Source organism: Canis lupus, chromosome 7 (assembly GCF_048164855.1).
Source record: "Canis lupus baileyi chromosome 7, mCanLup2.hap1, whole genome shotgun sequence".
In the NCBI taxonomy this organism is placed as follows: Eukaryota; Metazoa; Chordata; class Mammalia; order Carnivora; family Canidae; genus Canis; species Canis lupus.
This window is the reverse complement of record NC_132844.1, coordinates 66,132,422-66,145,891: the sequence shown is the minus strand read 5'-3', so window position 1 is coordinate 66,145,891 and position 13,470 is coordinate 66,132,422. Positions and strand designations below refer to the sequence as shown.

At 37.8% G+C, this 13,470-nt stretch overlaps 1 protein-coding gene across 1 annotated transcript in view; it reads left to right on the top strand.

The window, feature by feature from the left end:
- RNF8 (ring finger protein 8) overlaps positions 1-1,724 on the top strand; it is a 57,049-nt gene extending 55,325 nt beyond the window's left edge. The window contains exon 8 of the mRNA XM_072833206.1: positions 616-1,724. Within this exon, the coding sequence (XP_072689307.1) occupies positions 616-767 (152 nt within the window). The 3' untranslated portion in view covers positions 768-1,724. The remainder of the gene's footprint in view (positions 1-615) is intronic.
- The last annotated feature ends 11,746 nt before the right edge of the window (positions 1,725-13,470 follow it).

The following is a 13,470-nucleotide window of genomic DNA, read 5'->3' as shown; positions in this document are numbered from 1 at the left end:
ACCTTGAAAAAGGAGTTTTGTCAATAGTCATAAATGTCATCAACTTGATCAGAGGAAGATCTTTGAGTCAAATGCATTTTAACATTTGCTATAAAGATAAAAGCAAAATACGAATTCCTTCTCTACCACACAGAAATTCACTGGCCTTCGAGAGGATATGCCTTCAAGGCCTTTTTCAAACTAAGGACAGAAGGTTTTTGTTTTTGTTTTTAATTTTTATGTAAATGTTAGTTGGTTAACCTACAGTGCAATATTGGGTTCAGGAGTAGAATTCAGTGATTTGTCACTTACATACAATACCCAGTGCCCATCACAAGTGCCCTCCTTAATACCCATCACCATCTAGCCCATCCATCTCCCTCCATCAACACTGTTTCGTTTTCTATCCTTAAGAGACTCTTATGATTTGTTTTTCTCTCTCCTTTTTCTTTCCCCCCATTCTAAGGGCAGAAGTTTTACTTTAACTGAAATTTTAAAAAGAGAGAAAGAAAAAAAAAATCCACCCTTGAGACATGAGAAAAGGAATTTTATGTATGTATTGACTTAACTGGCATATACTTTTAACCATGTGAGTGAGTTAAACCTTTCTTTTCTTTTTTTTTTTTTTTCTTAAAGATTTTATTTATTTGTTCATGAGAGACACACAGAGAAAGGCAGAGACATCGAGGAAGAAGCAGGCTCTCTGCAGGAGCCCAGTGCAGGATCCAATCCCAGGACCTGAGCCAAAGGCAGACACTCAACCACTGAACCACCCAGATGTCCCCTGAGTTAGAGCTTTCAATTCAATGTTATGAAGTCAATACTACAGATGCGTCCTAAAAAATTTAAAACATAGCTCTTTAAACAATCGATAAAGAAGAAACTGGAGGGTATGCTTGTCTAAGATGGAGTTGTGATACAAAAATCTGGCAATTTCTTTGAAAAGAGAAATCTGCAAATTTCTAAAACACTTCAGAAGTCCTTCAAAAGTTATTTCTACCTTGATGGCTCCTAAATTGAACCATAGATATGCAATCCATTTCTTTCTTGCATAAGCTAAATCAAAGATGTTAAGATGTTGACCCAACTGAAGATGAATTCATTGATCTTAGACCAAAAAATAATCGAAGTTTAACTCAAACATACTTGAAGAATTCTGGTATTCCTTGAGAAAGGATTTTTCTTGCCTTGATTTTTAAAAACATTCTAAAAGCTTTGATTCCATTTGTAACAATAGATCTTTATGAATCTGCAAGTGGGGATTTTCAACACTTCTGCCCATCAAAACAAAAATTAAAAATTGATTGAATGTTCAACAAAACATGAGTTTAAAGACAAGTTCACAATTCAGTTTTCTTATTTAAGCTAGATAATAGCTTTCTCACTGACATACATATATATGATACATATGGTAATTTTTTTATTGAGGTAAATTTTACATCCAGTTAAATCACATTGTTAAGTGTGAACAGTTCTACGACTTTTGACAACATATGTCCCTGTATGACCACCAATTCAATCAAAATGTAAAACATTTCTAGCACCTCAGAAAGTTCCTTTATACCCCTTTTCATCAATTTTTCTGCTCCAGAGCCAACCACTGTTCTGATATCACCAATTAGTTTTGACTTCTCTTGAACTTCATATAAATGGAATCGTAAAGTATATACTCTTCTATGTGTGGCTTCTTTTGCATAGTATTTTATTTTTGAGGTGGTTATCAATAAAGCTGCTGTGAACATTCATGTATAAGTCTTTTCATGTGAACATGTTTTCATTTCTTTTGTAAATAGCTAGAGGTGAAACGGCTGAGTCATAGAATAATTTATGTTTAACTTGATGAGAAATTGCCACAGTGATTTCCAAGCAATGTATGAGAGTCCTGGTTACTCCATATCCTTGTCAACATGTGGTTTTGTGTGTACTGTATGTTTAATTTTAGCATTCTAGTGGGTTTAAAGTGGTGTTTCATTATGTTTTTTGTGTGTTTGTTTTTAGAGAGGAGGACAGGCAAAGGGAGAGTGGGGGACAGAGAGTCTTTTTTAAAAATATTTTATTAATTTGAGGGAAAAAGTGCACATGAGTGGGGGAGGGGGCGGGGAGAGGAGCAGAGGGAGAAGGGAAGCAGACTCCTTTTTTTTTTTTAAGATTTTTTATTTATTTATCGAAGATACAGAGAGGCAGAAACATAGGCAGAGGGAGACGCAGGCTCCACACAGAGAGCCTGATGTGGGACTCGATCCCAAGACTCCAGGATCACGCCCTGGGCTGAAGGCTGCACTAAACCGCTAAGCCACCGGGGCTGCCCTGGGAAGCAGACTCCTCACGGGGTTCTATCCCACCATACCAAGATCATGCCCTGAGCCGAAACCAACTGACATCCAACTGACTGAGCCAACCAGGTGCCCCTCCTTATGGTAAATTTGTGTGTTCTTGATAACTAACAACATACAATCAAATTGGCTTTTTGGTGTGGGGTTCTGGAAATTTTAACACAGTAGCTTTATAGCTTTGTGTAACTGCCACCACAATCAGGATATAAAGTAGTTGCATCACCCTAAATAATCCCTCATGGATCCCATTTTGTTTTATGGTCAAACCTCCCCCCCCACCCCCATTCCTAATTCCTAACAATAACTGATTTATTCTTCGCCTCTATAGGCTTGTCTTTTCCAGAAGGTCGTGTAGATGAAATCATACAGTATGTAATCACTGGAGTCTGGCTTCTTTTACTCAGCATTTGAAATTCTTTCATGTTGTTGCCTCTTTTTTTTATTGCTTGTGTGATATTCCACTCTATAGGTATACCATAGTTTGTCTATCCATTATCCTATTGAAGAACACTTCAATTCTTTCTAGAGTTTGACAGTTATGAATAGAGCTACTCACTATATAAACATTTGTATTTGCTTTTTGTGTGAACATAAGATTCATTTTATAGGGGCACCTGGCTGGCTCAGTAGGAAGAACATGAGACTCTTGATCTTGGGGGTGTAAACTCGAGTCCTACTTTGGGTGTAGAGATTTCTTAAACATAAAATCTTTAAAAAAAAAGATTAAAAAAGTAGAGAGGAAGACAAACCATAGGAGACTTCTAACTCTGGGAAATAAACAAAGGGGTGCAGAAGGGGAACAGGGTGGGGGTTGGGGTGACTGGGTGATGGGCACTAAGGAGGCCACTTGATGGGATGTGCACTGGGTGTTATACTACATGTTGGCAAATCTAATTTAAATTTAAAAAGATTCATTTATATAGGGTAAATAGGTAAGTGTGACTGCTGGGTAGGAAGGTATGTATATTAAGAATTATAAGACACTGCCAAACTACCAAATAAAGTTTATCCAGATTTCCTGTGCCGTCCTGTACACTCACCAGCAACATATAAGAATTTCAATTGCTTTGCATCTTCACCACACTTAGAATTATCAGATTTTTTTTTAAGGCATTGTAGGCATTCTAATAGGTATGTATCTAACTGTGGTTTTAATCTGCATTTCCCTAGTGGCTAATGATGTTGAATATCTTTTCAGGTGCTTATATGTCATCCATATATTTTATTTGGTAAGTTATCTGCTTAAATCTTTTGCCCATTTGAAAAATGGAGTTGTTTGTTGAATATTGAGAGTTCTTTATATATTCTGGATACAAGTGCATAGTGGGATATATGATTTACAAATCTTTCTCCCAGATTATAGCTTGTCTTCATTTTTTTAACAGCATCTTTTACAGAGCAGTATTTTTCAGTTTTGATGCAGTCCAATTGTCAATGTTTTCTTTTATGGATCATCATGATTTGGTGTCATAACTGTGAATTCATTGCCTAAACCAACATTATGAAGATTTTCTCCTACTTTTTTTCTAAAAGTTTTATAGCTTTAGATTTTATGTTTAAATCAGTGATCCATTTTGGTTTAATTTTTGTATAAAATTGCAGTTTAGTTCAAGATGATGACGATGATGATTTTGCATATGGATTTTTAAAAAGATTTTATTTATTTTTTCATGAGAGACACACAGAGAGAGAGAGAGAGAGGCAGAGACACAGGCAGAGGGAGAAGCAGTCTCCATGCACCGGGATCCCGACGTGGGATTCGATCCCGGGTCTCCAGGATCACGCCCTGGGCCAAAGGCAGGCGCCAAACCGCTGCGCCACCCAGGGATCCCTGAAGTTTTATTTTTTTTAATTAAAACTACGAAATCAATTTCTTTAACAGATGTAGAACTATTTAGGTATCTATTTCTTCTTGGGTAAGTTTTGGTAGTTTGCAGGAATTGGTTGATATCAATTGGTCCATTTATATGTGTAGAGATGCTCTTAGTATTCCCTTGTTATGTTTCTAATGTCTGCAAGGTCTAGAAAAGATACTCCCTTCCTCATTCCTGGCAAAAGAAATTTATTTTATTTTATTTTTTAAAAGACTTAAAGAAAAGATTTTGATTATTTATTCATGAGAAACACAGAGAGGCAGAGACACAGGCAGAGGGAGAAGCAGGCTCCATGCAGGAAGCCTGACGTGGGACTCCCGGGTCTCCAGGATCATGCCCTGGGCTGCAGGCAGCACTAAACCTCTGCACCACCAGGGCTGCCCCAAAAGAAATTTGTGCTTTCTTTTTTTTTCTTAGTCAGTATGGCAAAAATATTATTAATTTTACTGATTATTTTCCCCCAAAGAACCAGCTTTTAGGCTTAAGGGGGTTTTTTTTGGAGGGGAAGGGCAGAGAGAATCTTAAGCAAGACCCCTGCTGAGCACAGAGCCAACAAGGAGGATTACAGACTTTACTATGCAGTGCTCCCAGGACTGGATATCATGACTCTGCGATCATGATCTGAGCTGAAATCAAGAGTAGGATGCTTAACTGACTGAGCCACCCAGGTGGCCCTCAAAGAACCAGCTTTTAATTTCTTTTTTTTTTTTTTTTAAGATTTTATTTATTCATGAGAGACAGAGAGAGAGAGAGAGAGAGAGAGGCAGAGAACAGGCAGAGGGAGAAGCAGGCTCCATGCAGGAAGCCCGATGTGGGATTCAATCCTGGGACTCCAGGATCATGCCCTGGGCCGAAGGCGGTCTCCAAACGACTGAGCCACCCAGGGATCTCTTTTAATTTTTTTTTCCGTTTTGAATTTCATTGATTTTTCCTTTTATTTTTATTATTTCCTTCTGCTACTTTGGTTTATTTGCTCTTCCTTTTCTATTTTCTTGAAGTGGAAGTTTTGATTATTGATTACAGTTTTTCTTCTTTTGTGACATATGCATTCAATGCAATAAAATTTACTTTGATGCATGATTTAGCTGCATCCTGTAATAGTTTTTATGTTGTATATTTATTTTTATTTTGTTCAAAATATCCTCTAATTCCACTTGAGATTTCTTTTTGACCCATAGATCATTTGGAATAATTAAAGTAACTACCAAGTATTTTGAGATTTTTTTCAGTTATCTCTCTGTTACTGACTTCTACTTTAATGTTACATAATTAGAGAACTTACTTTGTATGATTTCAATTATTTTAAATTCATTAAGCTTTGTTTAATGATTCAGAATATGGTCTATCTTGGTGCATATGTGTGTTTGAAAGTGTATTCCATCATTGTTGGGTCAGGTGTTCTCTTAAGTGTTTGCTTGATCCAACTGGTTGATGAAGTTGCTCAGTTTTTCTATATCCTTGTTGATTTCCATCTCCTGTCTCACTGATTACTGAGAAATGAAGTCACCAACCATAATTGTGGAGTTGTCTACTTTTCCTTTCATTTCTGTCTTAAAAACTTTCATCTTGAAGCTCTGTGACATACATATTTAAGGTTGTTGTTATGTCTTCTTGATGAATTTACCCTTTTATCATTTTGCAGTGTCTTTATTTGTTTATTTATTTTGGGGAGAGAAAGAGTGTGTGTGCAAGTGAGGGGAGGGGCAGAGGGAGAGGCAGAGAATCTCAAGTACTCCATGCTCAGCACAGAGCCCAATGTGGGGCTCTATCTCAGGATCCTGAGATCATGACCTGAGCTGAAATCAAGAGTTGGCCCCTTAACTGACTGAGCCACCCAGGTACCCCATGCAATGTCTCTCTTTATTCCTGGTAATTTTCCTCACTCTGAAGTCACTTTGATATTAATCTAGATCTTTCAGCTTTCTTTTAGTCAAGTGTTTTCTTGGTATATCCTTTCTTGATTCTTTTAATTTTTTAAAAAGATTTTATTTATTGGGGTGCCTGGGTGGGTCAGTTGGTTAGGTATCTGCCTTTGGCTCAGGTCATGATCCTAGGCCCTGGGATCAAGCCCTGTGTCAGGCTCCCCACTTCTCAGGAAGCCTGCTTCTCCCTCTGCCCCTCTCCCTCCAATTTGTGCTCGCTCTCTCTCAAATAAATAAATAAAATCTTTAGAAAAAGATTTATTTGAGAGAGAGAGAGCACAAGTAGGGGGAGCAGCAGATGCTTAACCAACTGAGCTACCCAGGTGCCCTTGATTCTTTTCATTTGAACTGACCTTACATTTAGTGGATTTGTATAGATAGCTTACATTCTTTATGACAATCTTGGTCTAATTGCTGTGTTTAGAACATTGAGACTAAATACAATTATTGATATATTTGGCTATGTCTGCTGTTTTATTATTTATATTTAGTTTGTTCTGTTTTCCACACCTCTGTCTCCCCTCTCCTGACTCTTTTGGATTATTTGAAGTTTTAAAAGGTTCCATTTGAGGGGCACCTGGGTGGCTGGCTCAGTAGTTGAGCCTCTGCTTTGGGCTCAGGTTGTGAACCTGGGGTCCTAGGATGGAGTCCTGCATTGGGTTCCCCACAGGGAGCCTGCTTCTCCCTTTGCCTATGTCTCTGCCTTTCTCTCTGTGTCTCTCATGAATAAATATATAAAATCTTTTAAAAAACTAAAAAAAAAAATCTATTTTATGAGCGAAATAAAGTCAATCAGAGAAAGACAGTCATCATATGGTTTTACTCATATGTGGGATTAAAGAAACAAAACAGATGATCATACGGGAAGGGAGGGAAAAATAAAACAAGATGAAATTGGGGGGGGGAACAATAAGAGACTTACCTATAGGAAACAAACTGATGGTTGCTAGAGGGGAGGTAAGTGGGGGCCTGAGGTAACTGGGTGATGGGCATTAAGGAGGACACATGATTTACTGAGCACTGGGTGTTACGCAATGGATGAATAACTGAACTCTACATTTGAAACTAATGATACACTGTGTAAACTAATTGAATTTAAATAAATTATAAAAGTAAAAAAATTCAATTTTAATTGATATAGTGGGTTTTTTTTTACCATATCTCTGTGTATACTTTTAAAAAATTCATATTATTCATTTTTAAAGTAAGAAATAAAAATACATCCTCTCAAGTTACTTTGTTTTCTGATTAAGTGACAGGGATGAAAATGGCAGGGAATATAAGACAGAGAACTCTGAGTGTAATTTATTTACTCTTTTTCATTTGCCTACTCCCAAATGGATTTGAGGCAAACTTTACTGGTGCTATATATTTCTTTGTGTGGATTTAATGTGCTGTCTAGTGCTCTTTCTTTCAGCTTGAAGGATTCATTTCAATATTTCTTGTAAGGCCGGTCTAATAATAACAAATTCTGCTTTTGTTTATCTGGGAATGTCTCAATTTCTTCTTTATGACCTCTGCTCCCCAGTTTGTTTTTGTTGCTACTTTTTTGAAGTTTTACTGGATATAGAATTCTTGGTTGACAGCCTTTTTTTCTTTCAGCATTTTAAATATGTCATTCTACCACCTTCTAGACTCCATGATTTCTTCTTTTAAAAGATTTTATTTATTTATTTATTTATTTATTTATTTATTTATTTGACACACAGAGAGAGGCAGAGACATAGGCAGAGGGAGAAGCAGTCTCCCTGCAGGGAGCCTGATGCAGGACTCAATCTCAGGATTTCCAGATCATTACCTGAGCCAAAGGCAGATGCTGAACCACTAAGCTATCCAGGCACCGCAAGCCTCTATGATTTCTTTCTTTTTTTTTTTTAATTTTATTTATTTATTCATGAGAGACATGGGGGTGGGGGTGGGGAGAGGCAGAGACACAGGCAGAGAGAGAAGCAGGCTCCATGCCAAGAGCCTGATATGGGACTCTATCCCAGGACTCCAGGATCACACCCTGGGCCGAAGGCAGGTGCTAAGTCTCTGAGCCACCCAGGCATCCCGCCTCCATGATTTCTGATACGTAGTTAGCTGTTAATCTTATTGAGGATCCCTTATAACCCAATTTAACTTTAGTTACCTCCTAAAAGCCCTATCTCCAGATGCAGTCACATTGGGAGTTAGGACTTCAACATATGAATTTTATGGTTGCCATAATTCAGTCCATATAAGTTCCAACAGTAAAAGTTTCATGTCAGTTATTGTACTCTTCAATGCTGGAATTTCTACTTTGTTCTTTTTTAAAAATAATTTCTACCTCTTTACTGATGTTCTCTCTATGGTGAGGCACTTCTCTCATATTTTCTTTTAATTCTTTGGATATAGTTTCCTTCAATTCTTTGAATATATTATAATGGATGATTTAAAATCATTGTCTACTAGGTTCAACTTCTGGGCATTCACTGATATATTTCTACTGGCTGCTTCCCTCCCCACCCCCCATGCCTTGTAGGAGTCATACTTTACTATCTCTTTGTGTGTTGAAAACTGAACGTTTAAAATAATGTGGCATCACACACACACACACACACACACACACACACATGCACACACACTGGTTTGGTTTTGTTGCTTTTTTTTAGTGATTTTCCTGAATGAATTCTCTAAAGTTTGTATTCTTTGTTGTGGATGGCCACTGAATTCTCTGTGCGGTTAGTTTAATAGCTAATGATTGGACAGATTTCCTTAAATGCTTTGAACCAACAAATCTAGCCTTCGTGGAGGTCTGTGTGTGCATGTTGGGGTACAGCTTCAATATTCTGACAGGCAGTTTACAAGTAACTGCCTTAATCTTCATTTCCTGCTTGTGCAGAGCCTCACAGTTAGTCAAGTGGGAGCTAATAGGACCTTCTCAGGTCTTTCCTAGCATGTGCACAGTCCTACATACTCCCATAGCCTTCTAGATACCTAGGAATATCCTGGAGTTTTTAGAGACCCCTTTGGGCAACTCATTTTCATAAATCTAGTTTTAGTTTTTGTTAACTCCAACTGGTAATGCCACCTCAGGAAGTGCTTGCCACTGATGCTTTTTGATAATGCTTTGCAAATAGAACTGTTTGCACAGAGTAACCTCTGGGTCAGATAAAATAAAGACATGCTCTGAGAATGGAATTTTTCAGCAAGCCACCAGACAGTTAAAATAGAGATAATTCTCTGAGGGTGGGGCTTTGGAGGAGCTCCAAACATGTTTTGTCCTCCCAGTTGCTGCTGGATTGCTGGTTTTCATAGCTACCACAGTTGGGATGTTGTTGATTTTTTAGTCTACCACAGAGCAAGTGATAAGGGGATAGGATTAGGGCAAGTTAAAATGCCAGAAAGCTCATTGTTCTTACCAAAACTATTTTTTTTTTTCCTGAGGAAGCCCTCCTTCGATGGTTGCAAGTATTTGGTTAATTTCCAGAGTTCTAAAAAAATTGATTTTGACAAATCTGCCTGTTTTCTTTGCTTTTAGGAAGACTGTCTTTTTTTTTTTTTTTTTTTTTTTTTTTTTAAGATTTTGTTTGTTTATTTATGAGAGACACACAGAGAGAGGCAGAGACACAGGTAGAGGGAGAAGCAGGCTCCCTGCCGGAAGCCTGTTGTGGGACTTGATCCCAGAACCCTGGGATCAGGATCTGGGCCCAAAGCAGAGGCTCAACCACTGAGCCACCCAGGTGCCCCAGGAAAACTGTACTTTTAGAGGTCCTTACTATGCCATTCCAGAAGTTGAAATTCCTAAATCTTTTTAAAGGTGTTGTTCTAGGGATTACAATATGTGTACTTTTCAGTCTATTTAGAATTAATATATTACAACTTTCAGTGGAATACAGAAACCTTGCTCCTTCATTTATGCTATAGTTGTCATTATAGAGTACATCTACATCCATTGAAAACTCCATCAGATGTCATATTCTTTGCTTTCAACTCTCACGTAAATTTTGAAGAACTTAAAAGGAGAAAGAAGAGTTTATGGCATTTACCTAAATATTTGCCATTTTTTATCACTCCTCCTTCATTCCTTCATTGTGAAATTCACAGTTGCTATAATTATTGTTTTTCTATATGTAATACTGAGTTTTTCTCGACTATTTTTAAGGTATTTTCTTTGCCTTAGTTTTCAATAGTTTGATTATGAAACTAAGCATTTGGGAATAGATTTCTTTGAGTTTCTCTTGTTTGGAGAGTGAGCTGGAATCTTTAAGTTTATGTCCCCCCCCCCCATCTTTTGGAAGTTTTCAGCCATTATTTCTTCAAATATTTTTTCTGCGCCAAATATTTTTTTAAGATTTTATCTAATTATTTGAAAGAGAGAGAGAGAGAGCATGCATGTGCGCAAGTCGGGGGAAGGAGCAAAGGGAGAGGAAGAAGCAGACCCCTGCTGAGCAGGGAGCTGATGTGAGAGGTTCAATGTGGGGCTTAACCCTGGGATCATGACCTGAGCCCAAGGCAGACGCTTAACTGACTGAGCCACCCAGGAACCCCTCACATCAAATTTTCTTTTTTCTCTTTTCCTTCTGGGACTGGTGACATAAGCATAGCACCTTTTGGTGTTTTCCCTCTGACACTGTTCATTTTCTTCTTTGTTGTTCAGATTGGATAGTTCCTGTTGATTTATCTTCAGGTTCAATGACTCTTCCTCTGCCATTTCCATTCTGATGTTGAGTTCATCTAGGGGAATTTTTTGTTTCTCTTACTGTATTTTTCAATTCTAAAATCCCTATTTGGGAGGTGCCTGCATGGCTCAGTCAGTTAAGCATCTGCCTTAGGTTCAGGACATGATCCCAGGGTGCTGGGATGGGGCCCTGCGTTGGGCTCCCTCCTCAGCAGGGAGTCTGCTTCTCCCTCTGCTCCTCTCCTTCTGCTCATGCTCTGTCTCTTGTTTTCTCTCTTTCTCTCAAATAAATAAATAAATAAAATCTAAGAAATAAAATAAAATCCCTATTTAGGTTCTCTTTTATGTTTTTATCTTTCTTTGTGGAGACTTACTATCTTCCTATTCATTTTAAGAGTTTTTACTCCTTCTTAGATCATGGTTATAATGGACATGTTTTTCAATTGTGGTAAAAAGCACATAAAATAAAATTTATCATCTTAACCATTTTTAAAATTTTAACCATTTTAAAATGTACAGTTCAACAGTTTTAACTATATTCATATTGTTGTGCAACAGATTTTTTAAAAAGATTTTATTTATTTATTCATGAGAGACAGAAGGAGAGAGGCAGAGACACAGGCAGAGGGAGAAGCAGGCTCCATGCAGGTAGCCTGATGTGGGACTTGATCCTGGAACTCCAGGATCATGCCCTGAGCCGAAGGCAGATGCTCAACTGCTGAGCCACCCAGGCATCCCTGTGCAACAGATGTTTAGAAACTTTTCATCTTTCAAAACTGAAAACCTATTGAGTAACAATTCCCCATTTCCTCCTCCCCCAGTCTTTGTAAAGTGCAATTCTACTTTTTGTTTCTATGAGATGGACTAAGGTTTCTTTTTTTAATTTTTAAAAAGATTTAATTAATCAATTAATTAATTAATTTATGAAAGAGAGAAAAAGAGAGAGAGCTAGCAGAAAGGAGGGGCAGGGAGAGGGATCCTGACTTAGAGCTTGGTCCCACAACCCTGAGATCACAACCCAAGCTGAAATCAAAAGTCCAATGCCTAACCAACTGAGTCACCTAGGAATCCCTAGCTTGACTACTTTAGATTCCCCATGTAAGTGGAATTATACAGTATTTGTCTTTTTGTGACTGGCTTATTTCACTTTACATAATGTCCCCAAGGTTTATCCATGTTTTAGCATGTGACAGGATTTCTTTCTTTTTTAAGGCTGGATGATATTCCATTGTATGTATGTACCACATTTGTATATTCATTCACCATTGATAGATACTTGGTTTGCTTCTACCTCTTGACTATGCAAATAATGCTTCAATAAACAGGGGTGTGCGAATATCTCTTTGAGATCCTGCTTTTGATTCTCTTGGATATATACTCAGAAATGGAATTGCTAGATTATATGGTAATTCTATTTTTAATTTTTGGAGGAACCTCCATACTGTTTTCCACAGTGGCTGCATTTGACGTTCCTACCAATAGTGCACTAGGGTTCCAATTTCTGCATGCTCCCATCAATACTTGTTATTTCTGTTAATATACACACATACACACATATATTTTAAGATTTACTTATTTATTTGAGAGAGAGAGCATAAGAGAGAGACCATGAGCGGGAGGGGTCTGCTTCTGGTGTGGACATGAATTTTCACTCCTTTGGGTAAATACCAAAGAGCACAACTGCTGGTTCATATCTTAATAGTATACTAAGTTTTTTTTTTTTTTAAGATTTTATTTATTTATTCATGACACACACACACACACACACACACACAGAGGCAGAGACACAGGCAGAGGGAGAAGCAGGCTTCATGCAAGGAGCCTGATGTGGGACTCAATCCCGGGTCTCCAGGATCACACCCTGGGCTGCAGGCAGCACTAAACCGCTGTGCCACCGGGGCTGCCCAAGTATACTAAGTTTTATAAGAAACTACCAAACTGTCTTCCACCAAGGGGGAGGGAGAGAGAGAATCCCGAGTAGACTCCCTGCTGAGTTTGGAGCCCAGTGTGGAGCTTGATCTCACTACCCTGAGATCATGACCTGAGCTGAAATCAAGAGTTGGACACTTAACTGACTGAGCCACCCAGTTCCCCTTATATATTTTTTGATATGATCATCCTAATGAACGTGAGGTGATTTCTCATTGCAGTTTGGATTTGCATTCCTCTAATGATTTCTGATATTGGGCATACTTTCATATTTTTGTTTGCTATTTATATTTCTTCTTTGGAGAAAAATCTATTAAAATCATTACAAACTTTTGTCTCTTGCAGGATATAGGATTAATATACAAAAGTCAATTTTTTTCCTTTATACCAGAATGAACAAATGGAATTTGAAGATAAAACACAATACTAGGGGTGCCTGGGTGACTCAGTATTTGAGTGTCTGCCTTTGGCTCAGATCGTGGGCCTGGAGTCTTGGGATCGGGTCCCGCATTGAGCTCCTCATGGGGGTCTGCTTCTCCCTCTGCCTGTGTTTCTGCCTCTCTCTCTCTCTGTGTCTCTCATGAATGAATAAATAAAACATTTAAAAAAAAACCCAGAATACTATTTACTTTAGCACCCTAAAAAATGAAATACTTAGATATAAATCTACCAAACATGTACAATATCTATAGGAGGACAACTATAAAATTCTGATCAATGAAATCAAAAATTTAAATAAATAGAAAGATATTCCACATTCATGGATAGGAATACTGTCAAGGTATTAGTTT